General features: G+C 43.4%; 1 protein-coding gene across 3 annotated transcripts in view; it reads left to right on the forward strand.

Moving 5' to 3' along the window:
• Positions 1-25,852, forward strand: part of Lrba (LPS responsive beige-like anchor protein) — a 495,461-nt gene that overhangs the window by 358,484 nt on the left and 111,125 nt on the right. For all 3 annotated transcript variants that reach the window (XM_060378522.1, XM_060378523.1, XM_060378524.1), the window contains 2 exons: positions 18,274-18,414; positions 19,330-19,449. In XM_060378522.1, coding sequence (XP_060234505.1) covers positions 18,274-18,414; positions 19,330-19,449 — 261 coding nt within the window. The remainder of the gene's footprint in view (positions 1-18,273; positions 18,415-19,329; positions 19,450-25,852) is intronic.

The following is a 25,852-nucleotide window of genomic DNA, read 5'->3' on the forward strand; positions in this document are numbered from 1 at the left end:
TAGCCACGAAAACATAGGCATAGACTAGCATGGGCCAAGGCATAGGAGTGCCTGAGCGGTCAGGAACGATGGTGCCTGAGCGGTGTGAGGGCTGGATCGAGGTCTTCTTGCCCCTGGGAAACCCTGGCATGGTGGAGCGCACCTGCGCCTCAGGGCTGCCGTGGAGACAGGCAGGTCCCGGAACAGCCCGAAGGGAGCTCAGTGACAGACCCTGAGCAGAAATGCGAGTGGAAGACGACGGGTAAAGCCATCCTGACGTCAGCCTCCAGTCCCCCGTCAGGTGTACTTGTGTGTGCGCATGCGCACACCTTCACCCATACCCCCACACACCAAAACAAAACGCTCTTTGGGATCTAGTGCCTTTATTGCCTTGATTTCCTTCAGTTGTAGTGATACCCAGTTTTCTGTTTTGAGACATTTCTGAGGCTGTTTACTCTTGTCTGAGAAGGGAATCCTCATTACCAAGTTCCTTTAGAAAGAGCTGCAGGCGCGTCCAGTGCGGTAGTGAAACGGGCTGTCAGAAAGAGGGGGAGCCCGAAAACCCAGGTACACACCGTGAAGCCTCTGTGTCCCGAGAAGCAGCAGTTGCCACTCAGACACCTCAGATACCTTCAAGCTCACGAGAGGGGGCCTGCGAGTGCTGACTGCTTTCATTAAATATTAACAAAATTAGTGATTTTGGAATTAGCTACATTATTTTAAATTAAATGCATTGCATATTTGGAAATTCTACTCTGCATCTATAAATAGTATTCATTTATTTAATAAAACTGCCTCATTGCTTGTAGTGGAAAGATCTCCTAAAATCTAAGCAATATGTGTGTAAATATTTGCTTATACATACATTTTCAGGAACATATCTTGTGTTCTATGTATACAAATGATGATTATTTTAGAATTATATTAAAATCTGTCCCAAAGCATACATTTAGCAGACATTACTATTTGTTTAAATAAGCCTCTGAAATCTGAGACAAACATAGTGTGCGAAGCGTAATTTAGGGCATGAACAGATTTTCTCCTGTTGCTAAGTAGATAATGTAGCCCGACTGTCTTTAAAGTGTATCAAATTATTTATGTCCATTTAATTTCCCCAAAGCTGGTTTTCAGAGCTGCTTTGACGCAGAGCTGCACTTATATTTGATAATCTTTCCCACGTTACACAGGGAGTTTTTGCTGATGTTGAATTATTATAGTGAGCACCCCTTCTTCTGCAGTCGCTTTGGGATTGGCCTTTTAGCATGGAAAGATTGTGAATGGAGTAGTATAAAAATGTCCTCTTAGAAATGCAAGTTTTTAAAACATTTTCACCGTATCTTTACAGTGATCATGGAGTGATATTGTCAGTGTGTTGAAAAGGGCAAATATACTTGAAGGTGAAAAGGTGTTGAAAGTGACATGTTTGTGTTTCAAGAGTCGTGATGGTTTAATTTACAATTTCAAAGCCAAACAGCGGGGTCATGGATGGACCCTGTCCCCTCCCACATTGCTGTACTGTCTGACATGTGACAGACAGAGCACACGTAGAGTGTGGAGGGCCTTTACTCTCTTGTGTAAAGACGCGCTGATTTTATATTCTACCTGCCTCTTTGGTGTAGTTAAGAGTCACCGTTTTCTTTGTTTTCCTTTTGGAAGATGTTATAAAGAAGGTAGGCGCCCTTACAAATGTCCTGTCCCCAAAATAAAGAATGGCTAGGAGGGTCAGGAATGACATTTCCTTTGTGAAAGCTCAGTTGCTTTGTGGCTGTTCAGCTTTAAAGGCCCGCCTCTTTCTTGAGTACTCGTAATATGCTAGGCATTTTTGTAAGCATTTCTCGTGTACTAACAAGGCAGGTGGCACAACTGCTGTCTTACAAGGGGGAAACTGAGGTGCTGTGAGGGGAGACACTTCCGTTCGTAGCTTGCCCAGCTGGTGCACGGAGCTCAGGCTGGAAAGTACATCAGTATGTTCATAGCTGGGGCTGCGTGTTTACAGCTGCTGGATTTCAGTGAGGAGGCCAGCACAGCGGTGACGTAAAGGGAAGAAGTGCGTGTGTGCAGTGCCTGGTGTTACTGAGGTGTGGGTGGGGGTGTTTGGGTCTTGTTCTCCTGGGTGGATGTAGGACCATGTGCCGTGCAGTCGCCGTCCAGCTTCCCTGCTGGAGCTGTGGTTAGTAGGGCCTCGCGCAGGAACGCTGCGCAGGATAGCCTTTCCTGAGCAGCCTTCTCCTCTCTCCGTCCTTGGTGATGAGGAAAACGTTAACACAGGCTTTCTCAGTAAGACAAGTTTACAGAACAAAACCCCGCGTGCTTGGCTAAAACTAGAGAAGCCCTGATAAGGACACTGCTGGATTTTTAATGGTTATTGGCCCATTGTTAAGTCATTCCGCACCCGGTACAGTGTAACTCCTGAAAACAGGAGGTAGCAAAGGCAAACATCCACCCAAAAATTGAGGACTGGGAGAAAAAAATCAAGAATTTTCAAGAAACAAGAAAATACTTTATTTTTTAATAGTTAGAAGTTAAAGTTTTAAAGTGAAGGAATACTAAGGAGAGTCTGAGCTAAAACCAAAGAAAACCCTTTTTTTTTCCCTTGGAGTGCAAACGTACAGTGTGCTGTCCTGTCCACTCAGAACACGCAGAAGAGCTGCATGTCAGGCCCGCAGCCCGCAGCCCACAGCATGCGCACTCCTGCCTTTACCCTTCAGCACAGACAGCGGGGAAGTTTAGAGCTTGGCCTTGCTCTCTGGAACCACGTGTGTTTCACGGCTTCTAGACCCTGTGTTACAGTGCCATAACGCAACTTTGCTCGTGTTCAGTTAACGTTTCTTACAAGGAAATTCCGAGAAGCCCAAACACTGCACGAGTTTGCTCTGTGCGGCTGGCTGTAGGCGGTGCACTCTCGCCCCAGGCCGTGGTAGATTGGTGTGTGTGTCTTTATGGGTGAGATACCTCCCTGACGCGTGCGTTGACTGTCCAGCCAGCGTCTTGACCTGGAACTGACTACCGGCATTTGGCTGTTGTTGCTCAGACGGCACTTCCTTATCGCTGTCTCTGAGGTTTAAGCGCTGTCTCTGACGAATGCCAGTGCTTTCAGTCTGCAGCAGACACCAGGACTCAATATACCATCTAGATGTCACAGAGGGAGGAGTGCTTTCGGGTGGTGGAGAATGGTGCTTAAGCGTGGGCGCAGCAGCATTCACGTTGTTTTCCACTTGTTGGGATTGTCTGAACCAAAGTAATTCAAGCTGGAGAAAGAAATCTTGTAACATTAGAATGATAGAGAATTGATTGTAAATTGTTTTAAAAATATAATGCAGGAAAATAAATGATGAGATACATCTTTTTATTCTTTTTAAGACTTTTTATTCCTTGCATCAAACATGGATCCTGTAAGTGCTGTTTTGATCTTAGAGATTATAGCATACATGGTTTTGCACGGTGTTTTGGGGTGTAGTCTGGCAGCAGAAAGTGGCGTTGGAACAGTTCCCAGTATATCTGTAGGGGTCTCGGGGAGGCTGCAGGTTGGTTTCCTCAGTGGTGTGTGCCTGTGCTGTCCTCTGTACTCCCGCAGCAGCTCTGTAAAGATGGAAAATTACTGTGATTCACACGTTAGGAGACTGAGGTTGAGTAAGGTGAGGCACTCCCAGGATCCCACCTTTTCACAGCTCCAGCCTCCTCAGTGGACTGCGCAATTCAGGTCTAACAGAAACAACAGTTTAGACTCAACAGTTACATGTAGCCATTTCTCTCCCAAGTCTGATTGCCTTGCTCTGTGTATTGGCAAAAGATAAGAGATTTAGTTCCTGGAAAAAGCAGAGGTTTCTGATTACTACAACAGCGTGTACGGTAGGGTAAGGAAAGAAAGCCTTGGCTGCTGAACAGTGAAGGTGCCAAGCGCCTGGTAGGACCCTGATGTCAGATTTCTCCAGCTGTCCGTCCAGGCCCACGCCGTGAGCCCAGGCATGCTGATGGAGAAGACTTGAGTTGGGTTTTCACTTAGGACCTATTTTCCCTTCCTGGAGACCCGCTGGGACACACAGCCGTGTTCCACATAGGTCTGCTGTTTTAACACCTCATTTTTAAAGGTGGGGTGCAGCCAGATATGGTGACATTTAAACAAGCCTCCAGTGTAAAAGGGGGACGAAGTCTGAAGCAACTTTTAATGTGTTAGAAGGAAACAGTGCAAGGAAAATGACTAACCAGAAAAGGCAGCGACTAGGTGGAGAGCTGGAAGGTTAGTGCGGCTCTTTTGGAAAGTGAGTGTGGTTGCGGGGAGGCTGTGGAGGCACAACTGGGCCGGACTCTGGGCCGGTGTGCGAGTTTGCTGCCATTAGCAAATTACTTACTTTGGAGATTCTCTGTAGCAAACTTTTTTATATTGCTAAAAATAATGTATTGGTATACTAAATCTGTTTTAATTATTTGAATCATTGTTTGTTCAGTGTTGCATATTAGTTTAAACTGTGGTTATGCAATTCTTTCCTCAGAACCTAGCGCCAAGTTCCTCAAAATACAAATAAGTGTGGTGTCAGGTAATTTAACAGACTTGGCTTCTTACTAGAAGGTTCTTTCTGGTAAAGTTTTAAATGACTACAGCAGAGGGTGACCCAGCACTTAATTAAGCAGCTCCCAATGACATTGTTTCTTAGCGTTAGTCAGAAAACTATAAACGGAAGCAACTGAAATGGGTTTGGTCCCTGCTGCTGTCGGGGCCACAGTTAATCCTGACATTTCCCAGGCAGCTGCCCGTCAGTAGCCCTTCTCAGGGGGAGCTCTTCCTTCCTGCCCACGCTGCACTGCTCTGTGCGGACTGGCGGCTCGTGCTAGCTTATAAACGAACTGTTTTATTTACAGACCACTAATAGTTTTATCCCACAGTGCTTTCTGCTTTTCTAGTTTAGTTTTTAGTCGTAAACTTTGGTAGATTCACAGTAAGAGATGCCTGCTGTTAATTTATGTAAAGATTGTTTTCAAATACCTGGGAAATGTTTCAATTTTTTAAATTTCTGATTTCAGACTGGAATATTTTTATAGTATTATAAATATTAAACTTAGGAACTTTTTAATTTACATACATTTGTGGCTTTAAAATACACTCACAACGCTATCTAATCCTCATTATCCTATAATAGTTATGTGTGTGCTTATTTATTTATTCATTTATTTGTTTGTTTGTTTGTTTAGGGACAGGCACTCACTATGTAGCTCCTACTATCCTGGAGCTCACTATGTAGACCAGGCTAGCCTCTGCTTCCCAAGTGCTGGGATTAAAGGCATATGCCCCCAGTTGATTTATAATTTTAAAATGTGAATGGCATGTAGTGTTTTTAATAATGGATAATGTGATAAATTGTCTCCTTCTCCATTTGTTATTTTTTATTGTTAAAGTCCAGTCATTTGAATAACAATTATTTAATACTTACTAGGTGCTCTTTTTTTTGTACATTATTCTGAGGGCTGAGCTCAACACAGAAGCAAATGAGCTCCTCTGTTATTAAAGACCTTTCAGAAAGACTGTATGCTACCTCGCAACAGTGATCAAAATGACCAGAAAACCAATGTTTCATGCAACTTTGCTTTTAGAAAAATAATTTTTGAAGATGTAATTGCATAGTTTGGAATCTGAACCAAGCTTTTGAAAGTGGCAGAGGAAGGCTCCGTAAGCATGTGGTCACCACAGGGTAAATGTTAGACCAGACAGTCAGGAAACAGCTCCTGTTAGTGCAGAAAGACACAGAAATTGTGTGTGTTACTAGAACTAACCCTGGTAAATTATACAAACGTAGTTACTTTAAACTTAGTTTGGGTAGGTCAGTGGTTTGGGGAAGGTAAAGCCTAACACACTGCAGCAGCTGACTCTGGTGATTGTGGAAAATAGAGACAAGGCGATTAAAAGCCATTAGTAGTGATTTTAACTTGTGGAAGCAGTGTAAACTTCTCATGCTGAAGAGCCCTTAGGAACTCGTGCTGTTCCCTCTTTAGAGAACATTCTAGAATTCAGTCTTAGGCTCTGCTGGTTGTTTTTTAAGTTCCCCTAGTATAACTGACCATTCAGCTTACTTTATAGTGTTAAAAATATGAATATTTAAATCACTTTATAGCCTGAAATTCTCACATAAAATAATTTAAGAGAAATACAAAAGAATAATAGAAAGTCATTCCTGTAGGTTTAAGGTGTTCTTGTATAGACATAAAAGAAGATTACAGTATGTCCGCATTAAAAATAGAACATTTCATGAGTCTGACTGGTGGAAAGGAGATTAGGACCTGGCAGATGCCCCTTGCTACAGGCCTGGGGGTTACCACAGCCTTCTTGTGAAGACTGTGCACTTTGACCTGCAGGACGGCTCCTCAGTCTCCTGACTGAGTGAGAGCCTTACGTGTGGAAGGCAGACCTGACTCCCGCAAGGTGTCTGACCACCGCATGTGCAGTGTGGCCCACACGCTCACCTCCACACGCGTGCCCGTGCACTGCGACAAGAGAAGGCCGTCTCGAGTGGTCTTGGTGTGTTGGAAGTGGTTGGCCGTGTGTGTGGTTCTCCTTCCAGATCCCCTCCCTCCAGTGTGTCTTCCTCCTGTGAGCACTCTTCTGTTTTACAGTATCTCATGATACCAGGTTTTGTGACTCTTTCAACTATATATATATTTTTTTCAAAATTCTCCGTTATGGGTTTTTGTTTTTGAGGATTAGCTTGTTGGTTTCTAATTTTTAAAGTGTCTGCCAGATATTTTTTATAGGGACTAAGAGTATATAAATCATTTTTGGCAAAAATAATGCATCAACAATATTGAATTTTATAATCTATGAATGTGTGTCTTTTTCATTTATTTAATTTCATTACTGAAAAAAATGCAATAATTTAGACTTGTTTAAAAATTTTCAGGTATGTTCATTTTTCTCTTATGAACTTTGACCAGATATGGTTTGAGTGTGTCCCCAAAGGATACATTTAAGGACCCAGGTTTAAAATTTTTTAACGTAATTTAAAGCTAAACTGTTACTCTGGGAGCCATGACCAGGCTCTTGTATAAGTGAGGTCTCCACAGGCACACTTCTGTTAAGGGCAGTCCTTAGGGTGACATCCTGAGAAGATGGAGCACCTCACCGCAGAGTCGTGTGGCAGGGGCCGAGGTTGGGGTGCTGCCAGTGAGGCCCTCCTCCCCAGGCTAGAGAGATCACGGCCCTGACACTGACACAGCTTAGTCTCAGAATTCTAAGTACACGTGATACCTGTCTGTTGCTTGAAGCCATTCAGTTGTGGTACTTGGTTTCAGGAGTCCCAGGAAACTAGTACACACACACACACACACACACACACACACACACACACACACTCACACTTTTAAATTACGTGTTTCTAATAAACGTATTCGTGCATAGTGTGTAATCTCTCCCCTTATATCTAGTATTGATCAGCTTCTGCTGATGTTTATGACAGTGTCGATACAGTGACTCTTCACGCTTCTTTAAAAACCCAGTCTTTGTCCTATAGCTCACAGTATACTGTACACAGTATCTAATACTGTGTGGTGTGTGTATCTTTTTATACCCTCTAGAGGCCCCAGAATTAAGCGGTCTTCAGCTGGCAGAATCACATCCCTGCCACAGCACACACACTTGTGAGGGAACAGTCAGCTGCTGTGCAGTCTGCAGCAGCCATGAATCCAGCACCTGGGAGCAAAACAAAGACCATGTTTGCTTATCACAACTGGGATTTTCAGAGACGCCCCACAGGGCAGAGCAGCCTCTGCTTAGTGTTTTCTAGTGGAAGAGAAGGGAAATTGTTCTCTGTGGAGATGACATTGTCCTGACCTTTCAGGGTGGCCTCTCGTGAATAAGCCGTGCCACTTGGGTAGAACCCCCTTGCTGGGCTTCGAGGCTGCAGTGCCCGCAGAGCAGCGTGGTTTGAACGCTCATTCCATAGCCGCTAACTCTGATTTTGAGAGGCTGCCGGACATTTAGGAGGCAGAGCCTCACTGACAGAAGCCAGTCCTAAGGGCCAGGCTTGAAGGATCATGGCTGTCTGGTTCCTGGAGACTCTGTGTTGTCTGCCCTTGTGTGCTGTGAACACCCACCACACGCTCCTGCCGCCCTGACCTGAGCTGCTCAGCAGTGCCTTCCCCACCACAGCGGCCCAGCCTTCTGCATAAGTCTGTCTGCCATAGGGTCTTCCTGCCAGGTGTGGTGGGACGTGACAGAAGACCAGCTAATGCCCGTTAATATCCGGCAGCTCCATTTGCTTGTGGCACAGTGTCCCAGGGGTTTTTTTCACTGCTTTCCCTAGAATTAGAATGAGCCATTTCTTTAAAGAGCCCAGTTTTGTTTTTTTTTAATGAGAAATACTCAACTCAGCTTTAAAAATGCAAATTATTATGGAAAAAAATTTCATTTTCATTCTCAGAATTTTTAGCCTAGGCATTAATTATTTTCATTGTCAAAATTCTTAGCTTAATGTACTCCTTGGCATCCACATATTTTAAAGCAAGTTATCATGATTTTAAATTGTGAAAAGTTTTGAGTCATTTTAAAAAGTTCTTTATATGGAAGAAAGACTGAGATGGCTCATTCTGTTTTATAAGTGGTTATAATTTAAATATTGATATTAAGTAAAAATGTAATCCATATTAAAGTTTATGTTGTATCAGTACATGAAAAAAGGAGAGATTAGTGTAAGCAATCATTTGTAAAATGACTTCTCTGATTTTGACTTCATAATGGAGTGACTGGTAACAGTAGGCCAGGGGCTGAGTTCTTCGACGCAAGCCCTTCTCTTAGGCAGGATTGACAAAATCTTTTCTTACCTCTTCTTTATAACCACTAATTACACAGCCCTCTCCGCCCCCCCCCCCCCCCCCCGGTCAACTGACCACAGTTCTCTAAAGACGCAGAACGAGTAAGGGGTATCTGTGTCAATATCCTTACAGCCAAAAAGTCAGCTTAAGTTCTAATTGTAGATATTGTGAACTTCCCACACTCCACCTTGTGTGGGAGGTCAGGGTAAATTTCAGGTAGCACATGTGGACCCTTCCTGCCCTGGGATAAGTTACTTTTTACAGTCTAGGGGTTTCTTTGTGTGCATCATTTAATCTGCTGAGGTCCCTAACCGATCAGCAGGTAGAGGAGGGAAGGATTCTCCCCGTTCCTCCTGTTTTCCTTTGTCCTTCAGAACAGCACGGCTAGAACTCCTGCTCTGGACTGTTTTTGTAGCCAGCTTCCATTTTTCAGGGCTTCATCCCAGGGACTGTCATAAGGACAGCCTTGTTTGCCCATGCTTGCTTGGCATAGGCTTTTCTGGAACGTTCCTGCCTTTGGCCCTTGTTTGTTGCCTGTCAGGGGTCTTATGGCTCAAGATCAACTCCTGGTGTGGTATTCACATTGATTAGTTTTGTGTATGACCCAGTCGCCATCCACGAGCCAGGAGGATTACTAGCATGTCCTCTGCTGCCGCTGTTGAGTTATTAGTGATTATCTGACTGAGCAAATAACAATTGCACATCTTTCCTGAAAGTAGCTTTGGGGCTGTTGCCCAGTAATAGTTTTAAAAGGCTCTACAACTCAGGTTCCTTTGATGAGTATAATACTTTTATTAATTCTTTAAACATTTTATACATGGTTTGCTGGTGTTTAACATCTTAAGTTCTTTATGTATCCTGGATATTAGCCCTCTGTCAGATGTAGGGTTGGTGAAGATCCTTTCCCAGTCTGTAGACTATCGTTTTTTTCTGACGACAGTGTCCTTTTCTTTACAGAAGCTTTTCAGTTTCATGAAGTCCCATTTATTAATTGTTGATCTTAGAGCCTGAGCTGTTGGAGTTCTGATCTGTCTCCTCTGCCAATGAGTTCAAGGCTCTTTCCCACTTTTTCTTCCAAAAGGTTTAGTGTGTCTGGTTTTAAGATCATCCAGAGTGAGGTATCCCAGAGGCAGGAAGATACACATGGTATCTACTCATAAGTAGATATTAGACATATAATACAGGATAAACATACTAAAAGGTATATTCCTAAAGAAGCTAAACAGCAAGGAGAACCCTAAGGAAGTTTCTCAATCCTCATTCAGACGGGCAAACGGGATGGACATCAGAAGTGGGAGAAGACAGGGAACAGGAGAGGAGCCTACCATGGAGGGCCCCTGAAATACTCTACCCAGCAGTGTATCAAAGCAGATGCTGAGGCTCATAGCCAAACTTTGGGCAGAGTGCAGGGAATCTTAGGAAAGAAGGGGGAGATAGAAAGCCCTGGAAGGGACAGGAGCTCAACAAGGAGAGCAACAGAACCAAGAAATCTGGGCCTGGGGGTCTTTTCTGAGACTGATACTCCAACCAAGGACCATGCATGGAGATAACCTAGAACCTCTGCACAGTTGTAGCCATGGCAGCTCAGTGTCCAAGTAGGTTCCTTAATAAGGGGAACAGGGACTGTCTCTGACATGAAATCAGTGGTCTGCTCTTTGATCACCTCCCCCTGGGAGTGCAGCCTTGTCAGACCACAGGGGAAGATGATGCAGCCAGTCCTGTTGAGACCTGATAGGCTAGGGTCAGATAGAAGGGGGGGGGGGTCCTCCCCTATCAGTGGACTAGGGAAGGGACTTAGGGGGAGAAGACGGGGGGAGGGGCTACAGCTCACATACAAAGTGAATAAACTGTAGTAAGTAATAAATTTAAATACCTATACATCAGTATGTTTCCACAGCTCTTCCTTCTTGAACTGTCTGCATACTCCCAACTTTCCAAATTTCATGTCTTTTACCCATATACTTCTAGGTATGGGCCCATCTCTGGCACATGGTCAGCCTACAAGGATCCATGCCTGAAGGAAAACCCACTCTGTTTCCCAGCACCCACCATGACCCAGTAGCTCCTCGACTACTGACACAACTCGGGAGCTGACAGGGCCTTGGCACTGTTAGCCTGCACTACTGTAATCTTAAGTTTGTCTTGGGGCGGGCAGAAGAGTGGTGAGCGTGCACCACCCCGTGGAGAGCAGAGGGCAGTCAGGGGTGCCAGTCTTCTGTTCTCTACTCTGTCCCTCTTGTTCACTGCTGTATTTGCCCGACTCTGGCATTTGAGAGTCCAGGCCTTCTCGTGCGTCTCTGTGAGTACAGGTGCATGAACTCCTGTGTCTAAGATTTATGTGTGTCCTTGGACACCAACTTGGACACCAGGCTTGAACAACAAGCACTTGACCCACTAAGCTAACTCCTTAGCCCTGCTCTGTGTTATAGTGATTTAATATTTTCCCTGAAATATAATAGTGGGCCCAAATGGACAGAACCAGCCTTATTCATCTTAAGCCCCTTTTTCTCTTCTAATTTGCTGTGTGTAAGCTATTAAACTATTCAGAGCTGTTAACATTGATGAACAGTGTAGGTATATTGCTTGGTTTTAATGGCCTTCAGTTGGTTCTGAAAATTAATAGTTGTATTTATGTACAAATGAATATTTTTATCAACATTGGACCCCTTTTGTCTTTGTTATTTTTATAATTACTTTAAATCATTTTTGATAAGTTATATTTAGGCTTTTAGGATTGTTTCTCAGGCTGTTCTTGGTACTTAGCTAAGTACTAGCATTGTTCATCAGTTTATGTGACTCTCAGACTCAGATTAAGAACGTTTGTCAAGAGTAGTCCCCGTAAAGCTGACTGTAGCTTAGTAAAGCAGACGTGTAGTGACTTCGCTCCTGAATCTAGCGCTTTGAATGTTTGAGGTGATTTGAATTCTCCATAGGCACCATAAGTCAACTGGAATACTTTTATTTTGTCCTTATTAAATTGAAAGGGATATTTTAATGCACCGTAGAAGCAAGTATATAATGTGTTTTCAAGGCATTAAAAATACCCTGGTACTGAAAGCAAAAGTGCTTATTTGTTAGCTTTAAAAGCTACAGAGGCATGCTGATAGAATTCTTTTCTTGACAATATTGAATAAAGCCTAGGGTATATGAAGATAAGTGCCAAGCCATCTCTGTCATGTAGAGCATGTGACAAGCACTGTACACGCAAGACTGTGTAAAAATGATGACCAGGCTTGTTACATTTGTCATTTAGATACAAAAAGATGCTAGAACAAAATAAAGCAAGTGTGCTCTCTCCAGTGCACTGCGGCCTGAATAACAAAGACTCTGTTTATTCTCCTCCCTTGATTGTGCGGGACCCCTGAAAGGCAGGTGGGGTACAATCAGAGTAGCCACTAACCATGGCTTTCTGTAAGAGGCTTCCACAACACATAGATTGCTGGCTCTCGTTTGGTTCACTGGTGTGGTACACACAGCTATCCAAGCTTAAAAGAAAGTAAATAGACGTTAATAGCAGTAAATTATTTTGATAAAAGCTGTGTTAAAAAGCATGTCCTCTGGGGGTTTTTTCTGAGACTGATACTCCAACCAAGGACCATTCATGGAGATAACCTAAAACCCCTGCACAGATGTAGCCCATGGCAGCTCAGTGTCCAAGTGGGTTCCCTAGTAAGGAGAACAGGGACTGTCTCTGACATGAACTCAGTGGCTGGCTCTTTGATCATCTCCTGAGGGTGGGGGGGAGGGAGCAGCCTTACTAGGCCACAGAGGAGGACAGTGCAGCCAGTCCTGATGAGACCTGATAAACTAGGGTCAGATGGAAGGGGAGGAGGACCTCCCCTATCAGTGGACTAGGGGAGGGATATGGGAGGAGAAGAGGGAAGGAGGGTGAAATTTGGAGGGTTTAGGGAGGGGCCTACAGCTGGGAAACAAAGTGAATAAATTGTAATAAATTAATTAATTAAAAAACCAAGAAGTACGTCCTCAAGATGGAAATGTGCATTTTCCCACGTGCCATTCCTTCTAAAATGTTTTCCATTTATTACGTAAGTTGGAAGAGACGCCTTAACAATGTATTTTGGAGCTAGCTGTGTTGTCATGCAGAAATATAGTCCACTTTCAAGTAGGATGTCTTAATTTTTCTTTTAAGACATGGCTCTCACTGCGTAGCCCTGGCTGGCCTGGTACTCGCTGTGTAGACCAGGCTGACCCTGAACCCACAGAAGTCTGCTGGTGTGCTTCACTTGCTGACTGCTAGGATTGGGGGTGCCTGCTACTCTGCCTGCTCTGCTTTTTTCTTTTCTTTCTAAATGTGTCTTGGTTTGACCTAAAACACCAATGGATGTGTTTTCATATCCTTCTGAGCTGCACGTCAGCGTTTACCATACCCTCTGCAACATAAGCGCTCAGGTCTGGCCAGCAGTTTGCTCTGGCACCCAGTCTTTGCCCCACTCAGCAGATGGCCAGCCACTGGGACACCTTCTTCCCCCAGACCTGCACAGTGGAGGTGCTAATGGGCCTGGATGTCACAGGACTGTGTTGAAGGTCGTGCTTTATGTATTTTCGGCTCTGAGAACCAGTCTTCCTTTATCTGCATAAATGGAAGTGTCGCCGTCAGGTGGAGCATCCCTCTACACCTACACACCTACTTCCTGGAAAATTCCCAAACCAAACAATTACAAGGTCCTGGCTTTTTTGATACAACATTGACTTCACTGGTCTCTGAACTGCAAGCTCCCACCTGTTCACACACATTAGACACCTTTCCCTTGGTACCTTGGTATTTACCTTCATCAACATTGGAGTGCAGAAACTGGGAAAGCGGGGTATTCAGCAGCTCTGTTGTAAACTAGAGTTGCCTTCACAGCGACTCTGTCAGCGCGTGTGGGCACTCTCCTAGAACTGGGGGAGCTCAGCCTGTGCACTGAGTCTGGTTTTCCAACCATGTATGTACGTGACAATGTGGCGTGGCTTTCAGGACATCATCGTGACCCAAATCAGAGCTGCAGTCTGGAACCCTCTTCTCCCCTGTCGTCTTTCTGCCCTTCTGTGTACCACAAGATGGATCTTTTGCAAAGTAGCATTCTTTAACTCTCTCGGGGTGATTATTCCTGGGAAGTGCTCCAGACCTTCCTTTCTCTTTAACTTTCTCTTAACAGTTTTTCTCAAGAAAAAGTACACTGTAAGGTGTGAAAAAGTCCGAGACTCTTGCTTTCAGCAGTTTGTTCATCTAAACAAATCTCTGCAGTACAGGACTTCTGAAGTCTCTTGTCAGTTCTTCGTGACTGTCTTGGCTACAAACATAGTGACAGTTTGTGAAGTCACTCCTGAAGGGTTGACGATCAGTGGTGGCAGCTCATACAGAAATAGCAGAAGGAAAGCAGTGAAATGGCAGCCGGGTTCATGGGAGTGCTTCACAGGAGAGCTCTGAGCACCTAACTCATGTGGCTCTTAGGTAAACCTACCGAACAGGGGTCACCCTTGAGAAGTAGTATGCAGACGCTGAGCCTGGGGAAAACAGCCTCCAGGACAGCAGTTTCAGGTGGGCAAAAGATCTGGAAAGGAGTTTTGAAACCTACGTTGAAGTCACTAAGACTGAAGTTGATTTAAGCTAAGTTACGTAAGTCAGGTCATTTCAAAGTAGGATATCATGCTCATATGTTGTGAATAGTCAGGTTTTAGGAGCATTTTTTATTAAGTAACTTCCAGTTACAGATCTCAAAATTTGAAGAAAAGAAAAAGCTCCTCTTACTGGTGGTTAAGAGTCAGTGAAGTTTGAAGGGCTCTATGAAATCAAAACTGTTGTTTCACTAAGGTGGTAAGAGGTGATTGTCACTCGCACTGGTATTTTCCAGCTTTTCGTGGAAACCATTTTAAGTGCTTCGATCTTTGCTTACTTTTGGGATCATCACGGCTGCTGTGAGGCACAGAGCTCCTTTCGCCCTTTCACTAGAAGAGTTAGTGTTTCGCCATCAGGCTGGATTGATGACCCTTCTTAAATATCCTTGATCAAATAACCTCAGAACAGAAGTAATTAAGAAGAATAGCTTTCTCTGTTTTACATGGAGCATTAGCAAAAATACCTCTCAAGAAGCTAGTAAAAATATATATTATTGTAATAAGTTTAAAAAGCCAATTTAAATGTTCTCCTTTTATAAGCCCCTGCCTGCCTCACTGACAGGGTAGTCAGCCCCGGCCAGAGGCGAGGCCGCGGTGTGTCACATGCCGTCCAGGGCGTGGGTCTTGGCGCCTTGCCCTGCCCTTTTCAAGATATTTGTTTTCCTGACATTTTTGTTGTTTCCAACTTTATTACTATTTTTATTTTCATTCCTCCATAATTATTAGTTCTGATACTCTAAATTTTCAATTATATTTTTATTTTAATCTCACATGCTATTTTATTTTTGTTTTTGTGTTTATTTTTCCATGTCCTAATATGTTTATATTTTCTTTGTAATAAACTTGAATTATGTGGGCTTTGCCCCTTTCAATCAATATTTGTTTTTGATTTATTGTTACCAAGAAGTTATGGCCAGTTTTAAATGCCAGTATTTTTTGTTTCTTCCTTTAAAACTTTTCTTATTAAAAATAATATCCTGTCAAGCAGGTTAAATTGTACAGAGAGTTCAGTATGAATTGAGAGCGCTAGACATCTTCCTGAGCTGCCCGGCAGCTGTTACCCATAATATGCCAGATAGGTGAGAGGATCCATCAGCATGAACTTTTAGCGCTTCTGCAGAGGGGAAGGAACAGCTTGAGATCCACGTTTAGACAACGTTTTTAAAATGCCGTGATGCACTTTGGTGTCTGACTGATTCCTGCTTAGTTAAATGTTTTGTAGCATTAGAACATAGTTGGATTCCGCTCATCTTTTAAAGCAGTTGTCAGGAAAATATGGGCTAGCATGTAGAATGTATTAGCTCAATACCTTGTCTCCATTTTATTATGAAGCTGCTGCGGAAGCTGTGATATACAGCACTGTCATTACAGATCTATTGTTGGGACGCTCCCCAGTCTTCTCTGCGCGGCCATTAATTTATAGCAGTAAACAATATGTAGCCTTCCAACTGCAGCAAAGCAGAATCTTTTAATGAGGTGGATGTTATTACCACAATAAATCAGTGCTTTCCGCAATGTATAATTCAATGTGTGTATTCCCACTGTAGCTCCTCTGAGTAAGCTGCCACTGTATCACTGTCACTGCACAGCTCCGCTGCCTTCTGTTTTTAAACCTTCTTTTATTTGCTGACTTCTCTTTTTATATGCTTGCAAAAAAATGTGGTATGTCTTGATAGCTGTCCTGTAGCAGCTTCAGAAACCAGCTGTGATGATACCAGCCAGAATCGATACTGTAGTTCTGCCTACGTGGATCTCAGTATGATGCCTTTTCTTTCAGTGCTAGTGAAATCAATCCTAATTGGTCTTAGCCTTATATTCAAGAAATGTGATTCTATAACTATTGATTCACTGAGGTACTCATTTGGAGAGTAATAAAAATAGGAGCAGATAAAGTGTACACTTGATACGCAGCTGAACCTCACAAAAGGCACATTGATTCTATTTTTAATTCACATAATGTCTTCTAGTGATTTTATTTCTCTTCTTCCTTTTTACATGGCTGTCTTTAGGGATAACAACTAAAATTCATTTAAAGGCCCTCCACATTTGGTTCTGTAACAAAGAATTCCTGCAAGGAGTGTGATTCTTACCATGTAGTTAGTAAGTCAGATATTATTCTTTAGTACAGAAACTAGGAGTTTAAAAGAAGGCATTTTAAAATTAGTAATGTGACACTAGCTTAAAATAGTAATCAGATGCTTCTAAAGGTTAACCCGTAAAGGAAAAACTGACACTATAAAACAGTGTCTTTCAGAAGCAAGGTCCTGCTGAAGGGGAGTGGCACTGTTAGTAACTAACAGTTTGAAAGGTAAAATACTTCACAGATTAAGAAATATAGCCAAAATAAGGACTTCAAAATGCTGCTTATAATCACAATATGAAAAGTATTTTAAGAACCTGGTCTTGAACATGGCTCCCTTTTCACTGTATGACTTCTAAATACATGTATTTTAAACTAATGTTACTTATTTTAGTTTAGCATTTTCCTCAGGATTAATCAGATATTTTCTTGATCTTGTAAATATGAGTAAGTTATAAGATTTCCTAAGAGATATAAAACAATTCTGCATCTCACTAGTGAGGTCATTTTTGAATTGGTATGTATATTTTGAGTAAGGAGTGTAAAGTTTCTCAGGTCAGAATGTTCCCACAGACTGAATTGCAGTTTCATGTGCTTGATCTTAACATTCTTACAGCTGTCGCCCCTTTTGAGGGTCTCGAGGATAATGTCTTCCTTAAGAAAATGTGAGAATGTTGCTCTTTGTGTACAAAGTTTGTATATTCCCTGAATAGCAACAAACATTTCATTCAAGCAATGTGCTGGATGCTTTACAGGCAATTGTTGTAGTTAAACCCTTACACTAGTCCTAAAGGATTATTTAAAAAATCATAGTTAGCATTGAGTGCTGCCATGGATGGCCTGAAGGACTGCAGTGTTCCTCCTTTATCTTCCAAAACAACCTCCTGACGAGGTGTGAGCTTTCAAGTGAGTCGGGCTCTTCACTTGCCTTTACTGATTGTGGAACTTCTGTTAAAATGCTCTGTTTTCCGATATAAGAGCATAATGTCATTATCGTGTTTTGGGTTGTTGTGTTTTTAATCCACGCAGGCACTTAGAGACTAGAAGTGGATGTTGCCTGTCTTCCTCTTTCTCTTTCCGCTTTCTTTCTTGAGGCATGCTCTTCTAAGTTAACTGAAGCTCAGTGACTAGGCTAAGCTGGATTTCCAGCAAACTGCAGGGATCTGCCTGTCTTTGTCTCTCCAGCGTTAGAATTCCAGGTGTGTGTTCCCTTGCCTGCCTTCCTCATGACTGCGTGAGGTTGAACTGAGATCTTAATGCTGGCCATGCAAGATTTCACCAACTGAGCCATCCCCACAGCCCACAGTCCTCTCGCTTCTATTCAGCTTATGTTAGTGGACTGTTCTCATTGAATCTACTCCTTTTCTCTCATTGTCTCTTTGCTCTGCATTTAGTCCCTCTTCCCAGCTTTGTTGCGTACTCTTCTCAGAGACAGAATAATTCCCCTAGCACCGAAATGTTACTGGGCGTCGCTTCTGATTATAGGGGCTTTCCAGAGTGAGCTGCACTTTAGGTGATCTTCATTCTTGGACTGATTGATTAAAAAAACTGTGTAACAGAAATGTCAGGTTTACCTAGACACGTAGCTATGTGTGTATGTTTAGCCATGCTGAAAAAAAAAAAAAAGAATGACTTTTTTTATTTGTTACTTGAGTATAGACACTGTTGTTTTTCTAATTGCAAATACATAGTTTCAACTTTTATTTCATGCATACTTACAGGATAATCTTAAAAGAATGGAAAATATTAATGGATGATTACATTTATATTTCTTTCTCTTTCTCCCCTTCCTATGGCAGCCAATAGGAGCTTTGAATCCTAAAAGAGCAGCGTTCTTTGCAGAACGGTTTGAGTCATGGGAAGATGATCAAGTTCCCAAGTTCCACTATGGTACTCATTACTCAACTGCAAGCTTTGTTCTTGCCTGGCTTCTAAGAATAGTAAGTTCAATTTGAATAACAGACCATGACTAAATAAATCCAGTGTTTTGGAGAATGTACAATGATTGGAAATCAACATTCTTTGAATAGTAAAAATGTTTAAACAATTGAGCCAGTATTTCATGCCATAACCATAAAAATGTTTTCTTTAGAATTGTGTGACTATCTTCTTCTGTGTCTTCAGGTGGTGCCTATCATACCAGATCAGCGGGGTTCTTTTCAAATGTAACTTGTTGAAATAAGTAAATAAGGTTTCATTAGCACAGACACATGTTTACACATTCTGGTAGTTACATTGCTCTAGAATAACATGTGTTTCCAAATAACCAGCTCTGTTGTGTATTGACAACAGTTAAACAAGAGATGTTTCTATAAAATTGAAAGGTGATTCATGTACTAAAAAGTTCGTTCTTTGGTAAGCATTAGCAGCACATCATTAATTAAAGCTTGTTGGAAGAGTATGGACAGACATGAGTCTTAGAAGTAATTTATAGGCTTAGCTACTGCCAAGCAATTGGCCGCTAATATGTGTTTAAGTGTTCTTTAACTAAGAGGAGGCTTTTAAACCTTCCAAACGTTTTTCTTGTCTTCATTATAAATCGTGAGCCAGCCACAATAATAGAACAATTACATATTGTACTGTTTCCTGAACAATGAAGCAAAGATATCTAATCCTGTCTCAATGCTATTAGCAATTTATTCTTGGCAAGGATGGAAGCTGATAAAAATATTTCAGGTACCAAAATTTCTATTTAAACATAGAAACATTCAGAAAAAAAAATTTAGAGCTATCACATAATTTGGCTAGAACTTGGACATATTACCAACTAATGACTACTGTTGTTTAAAATGTAGATTTAAAGATTTATAAAAATCTGAAAGAACATAAAAGTTTTCCACTTCTTATTTTTTTAGGAACCCTTTACGACTTACTTTCTAAATTTGCAAGGAGGAAAATTTGATCATGCAGATAGAACTTTCTCATCCATTTCCAGAGCATGGCGAAACAGTCAGCGTGATACGTCTGATATTAAGGTACGGAAATATTTCCTCTTATGGTTCCTATAGCCAGTGTGCTTCTGATTGAGTGAATGTTTGCTATTGCTCTCCCCTGATCCAGCCATATTTACGGAAGGTAAACTTCAGAGAATGGAACCTTAATTAAGTGGCCAAGAACCATTGCCCATGATTGCTGTTTCCTTTGTGTGTGTATTTCTGTCTGCCCATCTGGATGGCTTTCATCTCACTAGTTGGAAGTTTGTAATTATAGGATGTTTTTCCTCTTCCCCACATCATTGGAATTGTATGCATATAAGCTACACACAATTCCAAGCATAGTGACAAAAATTACCACAGTCTGAAAACAGGAAAAATCTCAGCATATTTATTTGGATTTCTAAAAGCTCTATCCTTGAAACAGTCACCATTGTAGCTAATGTGACCCTCACTAGAAGCCCAGTGAGCGATTTTCTTGCTGGAACAGCTTTCTGTAAGGGGCTGGCGTGGCGCTGCTCGAGCATCTTCAGATGGTCCTGTGTCTTTAAGCCCTTGGCATCCTTTAAGATAATGCAACTTATGCACAAACAGTTGTACCACGTGGAGAGAAAGTACCACCTGAGAAACAGGCATGTGAGAGCAGAAAGTTCTATACTGCGTATGTATTATTGAAGACACTGCGAAATGTGAGGTGGGGCTGTGGCGCTTTCAGCTGTGCGGCTTTACACTGTGAGGTACGGTCTTGTGTTTGGTTTGACAGATTACAATACTGCAGTATCAACGATACTCTGTTGAAGATTCTGTTATGTGCAGAAATAAGCTTTTATATTGGAACAGCTAAGGAGAATTTTTTGATCTCTTAATATACACTGAAACACTTTCACACTCTTTCCAGCTTCTCTTCTGTCAGTTGTTTGAGCCCTGAGGGGAGGGATTTGATAGGTGCATCCCAGTGAAGACCGAGTGTTCCAGAGTCTCTGTCTGCATACTGTCCGATTGTGGGTCTCTGTATTTGTTCCCGTCCGCTGAAGGAGGAAACTCCTGATGGCGGCTGAGTGAGACACTGCTCTGTGGGCCGCAGAATGTCCGTGGGAGCCATTCTGTCGCTGCCGTTAGCAGCACTGGTGTGTGCTTCCTCCCACAGCTTTTGTGCCCCTTTTACCAGCACGCCTTGCAGTCGGGTCACCGCAGGCTGGCCTGTTGTTTACCGTTAGCATGTGGTAGCATGCAGAGACCTTTCACTGCCACCAACAGCAGTCAGCAGGGGTGAAGGCTCTGGTAGGCACCAGCCAGACTTTACCATATTCAGTGAGACATATAGGTTTCTGTTTCAGCAGGAGGGCCTTACCATCAGTTTGTGGAGCGCAACCATTATCCTCGACAATGCCCTAAGTTGTTGAGGGTTTCCATGGGGCCTCTTCAGCAGCAGCTCACTTAGCTATAATCTTTTCTTGGCACTGGAAGTTTTACTTGGTGGCAAGAGATTTCTATATGGGGGTTTGTCTTTCCTGTTTTTTAGTGGTTCCTAGTGCAATGGACACTCTCTGGAAGCTATCAGGGTGACCTTAGCTAAGTTCCTAGCAATGGGGGTACAGAGCCTGAGCAGGCTGTCCCCGAAGCAGGCAAGACTTCCAGTGGAGGGACTGCAACACCCACCCAGCCACAAGGATAGGAGTACAACAGAATTAGCGGGAGTGGCCTACCACTACCACCTAGGAGGAGGAAAAAGTCAGAAAGTCAGGCAGCAGAGTCAGAGACAGCCCCTGCTCCCACTGTTAGGAGCTGCAAAAGAAGACCAAGCTACCCAGCTGCAACGCATATGCAGCTAGGCCCAACTTGAGACTCCAAAGTTGGCTACAAAGGGAGCCACCCCTGGCACTGCCTAGAAGTCCAGGGCCCAGAGGCTGGCTAGCCTAGAGACCTGGGATTCCTAATGATGCTCTGCCATATTCATGGACTGGTGCCCAGCACAACTGTCATCAGAGAAGCTTCACCCAGCAGCTGAAGGAAGCAGATGCGGAAACCCATAGTCAAAATTGGGCAGAGCTTGGGAAATCCTGTGCAAGAGGGAGAGGAAGGGTTGTAGGAGCCAGAGGGGTGAAGGACACCACAAGAACGCCTACAGAATCTACTGGGCTCATAGGGGCTCACAGAGACTGAGCTGACAACCAGAGAGCCTGCCTGGGAGTGACCCAGGTCCTCTGCATATATGTTACAGCTGGGTAGCTTGGTCTCTTCTGGAACTCCTACCAGTGGGGGCAGGGGCTGTCTCTGACCCTGCTGCCTTTCTCACTTTTCTCCAGCTGTAATGGGAGAGGAGGTGCCCAGTCTTACTGTATGACTGGTTGATATCCATGAGAGGCCTGCCCTTTTATGAAGAGAATGGAGGAAGAGTGGATTTTGGGGAGGGGGGGGATTAGGAAGAGAAAGAGGTGGGGAAGCTGCAGTCAGAACACTAAGGTAGAAGTTTGGGGGGCCAAGATACCAGAATGTGGACACAGTGAAAGACAAGTGATAGAATAAATACGAATTTTCTCCACACTCGGGAGCCTAAAGATGGCATTTCCATCACTAATGTTAGAATAATAGGTACTTTTTATCTGCTTGTGCTTCTGGAGTGTGACTGCATCAAAGGTACAAGTTAACAGAAACTATGATGACTTAGATGTCACAGCACTTAGATGACTTTCACTCTGTGGCTTTGCATGTGGTTTCCGGAATTCGGTGTCTTCAGACACGGAGCATTTACCGTGGATCAGTCACAAAGTGTACATGGCTAGGTGCCTGGGCACCATTCTAGGGACCTTTAAAGACCAAGAGAATTTAGAAAATCTAAGAAAATTCTAGCACTAAAACAATGAAGAAAACAAATAGGCTTCATCAAGTTTGTAATTATTTCATCCCTGAGAACTATTTTAATTCTTCTTTTCTATCTCTCATTTCTTCTTCACCTATTTCACTGTGGATTTTCTACTTGTACATATCCCTTGTAATGTGTTTTTAGTAACATCTCAATTCTGTAGAATCAGATCATCAGATGGATGCCAGTTACATTTCATTTATTGTGGAATGTTTTTCTTTATCTTTAGTGGGGTTTATAGTTGTGCTGGTTATAGTAGTCTAGGTTGGTACCTGTGGTCTCAGCGTCTGTAGAACATCAGTTGCTCTGGGTCCTTCTGGCTCTTATGTCGCCATTGAGAACGAGAACTTTATGTGTGTCTATCTTTGATGTTATTTGGTCCTCTTCTCATGCAACTTTTACTATACTTTGTTTTGTATGTTTAATGTTTTGATTACTCTGTGCTGTCGAGAGTTTCCTCTCTGGTCCCAGCTATTTGTTTTCTGTATGCTTCTTGTCTCATAGGCTCATCCTTCTCAGTCATCTTGTTGAAAATATCTTCTGTGCCTTTGACCTGGTTTTCTTCTCCTTTCTCTATTCCTATTATTTATAGATTTTGTCTTTTTCTAGTGTCTCTGATTTCCTGAATGTTTTGTGCTTGAATTATTTCAAATTTAACATTTTCTTTGACTGAGGTTTCCATTTCTTCTATCTTGTCTGCAACACCCAAGATTCTCTCTTCCGTGTCATGTGCTGTGTTGGTGGTAAGCATGCTGGCTACTTTTCTGTCTCCTGGAGAGGAGAGAGCCTCAATTTGGAAAGTAACTCCATAAGATTGGGTGGTAGACAAGCCTGTGGAGCATTTTCTTAATTAGTGATTGATGTGGAGACACTCAGCCCGTTGCAGGTGGTGCCATCCTTGGGCTGATGGTCCTGGGTCCTATATGTAAGCCGCTGAGCAAGCCCTGGGGCACAAGTAGGTAAGCAGCACCCTCCGTGGCCTCTGCCTGAGCTCCTGCCCTGACTTCCTTTGCTGATGAACGGCGATGTGGAAGAGTAAGCCTTGTCGAGTTGCCTTGGTGACTGGGTTTTGTCATAGCGATACTAACCTAACTAGGACAGCGAGACATACCTGGGACGTTTTTGTTGTTTGACTTTCCACAGTTTTTGTTTCTGGTTTTATCTCAGTTTGTGTTCTCTTTAGTCATTCTATTTCTACTTTCATATCTTGAACTATTTCTTTGGTTTCATTCCACTGTTGGTTTTTCATGAACTTCATCAATGAATGTATTCCTGGCTTCTTAAGGTCCTTGGACATATCGTGAGCTGTTCTGAGTCCCTGTCCTGTCCTCCCGCTGGACTGCACGTGCGAGTCTCTGTAGAGACGGAGTCCCTCGCTCACTGTGTGTCTATGCTGGTGCTGCGCTTGGGTTGATTGAAGTGGCTTTGGTGTTGACCCTGCGTGGCAGGCAGGCAGAGAGGCAGACAAGGGGAACAGCTGTGAACGCTTCAGGAAGGAGCTGAGGTGGGGTCCCCGGTGGGGAGGGATAGCTGGTAGCTTGAAGTAAAGCTGCAGTTAAAGGTCTGGGGCCTTGGAGTTAGAGTCTCCGCTGGACAGAGGTGAGGTGGAACCAGGGCTCCTTGAGAGTAAAGGAGAAGAGGCAGAAAAGGGCCTCACTGAGTTCCTACTTGCTGTGCTCAGGGGGAGTCCAGGGTAGAGGCGGCTGCCCAGAGGCTGGAGGAGGGCGGAGGGCCCTCAGCGAGCTCTGGGGGCCTTCCTAGGGAGTGGAGGTGGGGAGGGTCCCTGCAGGCAGCCTGCTGCAGGACCAGTCGGAGGACTGGGGGACTCAGGTGGGATCAGCTGGGTCCAGGCCAGTTGTGCTCACTGGGGAATCCCAAGCAGAAAGTGTTTCTAGGTATAGGAGGCTGACACAAAGGCCTTAAACGCACGCACGCACGCTAACACTGAGTCCAGTCAGGGTTGCCCTATGTGCATTCATGTGCATTCATGGGTGGGGGTGAGCCTCAATTCTTTGATTACAGTGTATCTGATTAAATTCTCACTTTCATTCAGATATCTCATGCTTTGAAAAATAAATCAGGAAAGGAAAACCCAGCAAAACAGCTAAAAGCAGCAAACAAAACACATCATTTTCTTCTTTCTCCTTTTCTCCTTTTTTATTGTTCTTATTCTTTTTTTCATTAAATAACTCGGAATAATAGTGGGTGCCCTGGTAGGCTGGAGGCTGTACTGACTACTACCAGTACACTGGACTTTTAGTTCTGGGCATGGGCGTTCCAACGTCCTCACTGTCAGCTCAGGCATCTGTGTGAAGACTGGGGAGGAGTTTGGTAGGTCTTCCTTTCTCTGTGGGTCTCGCTCTGGCGCCCAGCTGGCCTCAGAATCCTGAGCTGTAGCGACATTCCTGCCGTAGGCCCCCAGGAACTGACCACCGTGAAAGCCAGCTGAAGGGAAGGGAATGTGGAACTTGAAGAGCAGGTGGCCTCCTTGGAATCATGTCTGCTTTCTTTCCTTATAATCTTTTAATTAATATCTTTCAGTTCTTTATTTCTACCTCCTCAGATCGTGCTTTGTGAAGTGCTTGAGGTCTAACCTTAGGAAGCGATGGACGCATTATCTTACCAGGGTGGGTATTCCGCCCCGTCCCAAGCGTTCGCCGTGTGCTGTGCCGTTGCTAATCAGTCTGTTGTCTACACTGATAACCAGTCATAGGGATCCCGCAACCCGAGACTTCCGCATCCTAGACCAACAGTGATGCACGGCCACATAGCCCATTTGGAGCCTCTCACAGTGAGGGGTTGATCGTGGCTCTGTTTTCTTTCTTCCTAAAGTGTTACCCTTTAGAAAGCACGTTTAAGATTGTTATAATAAATTCAAAATAAGTGTCTAAGAGCACATGGAAATTACCATAAGGATGTAAACATTGGTCTATAACCTGTGTAGGTCATTAGTAGCAGTATGCCGTAGTGGGGGAATATCCTAGAGATCTCAAGAAAATAGCCACAGGGGGAAAAGGGCTTTGAGCGGGCTGCAAAGTGCCCGTTGTCGAATCAGTTCAGCACACATTCCCTCCTGCAGTATGGGAAATGGGGAACAGTTATTTCAGAAGGAGAAGAAAGGACAGTTCTAGCCTTGCTTCTTTCCTGCTAGAGGCAATTTTAATATATTAGAGAGAATCCCCATTGCTTGCATTCTACTAATTCTTAGAGAATAATTTTATTTAAGAAAGTGGTTGTTTCTATAAAATAATGGTAAAATTCTAAACTGGTATTTCTGTAAACAAAATGATCTCATGAATAAAGTAGACTTTTGTTTTTTGTTTTTCAAGACAGGGTTTCTCTGTGTAGACCTGGCTGTCCTGGACTCACTTTATAGACCAGACTGACCTGGAACTCACAGAGCTCCACCTGCCTCTGCCTCCTGACTGTTTTTTTTTTTATTGATTTATTATTTATTATAATTTATTCACCTTGTATTCCAACTGTAGCTTCATCTCTCATCTCCTCCCAATCCTACACTCCCTCCCTCTTCTCCTCCCACACCCCTCCCCAAGTCCATTGATAGGGGAGGTCCTCTTCCCC

Source organism: Meriones unguiculatus, chromosome 2, assembly GCF_030254825.1.
Source record: "Meriones unguiculatus strain TT.TT164.6M chromosome 2, Bangor_MerUng_6.1, whole genome shotgun sequence".
In the NCBI taxonomy this organism is placed as follows: Eukaryota; Metazoa; Chordata; class Mammalia; order Rodentia; family Muridae; genus Meriones; species Meriones unguiculatus.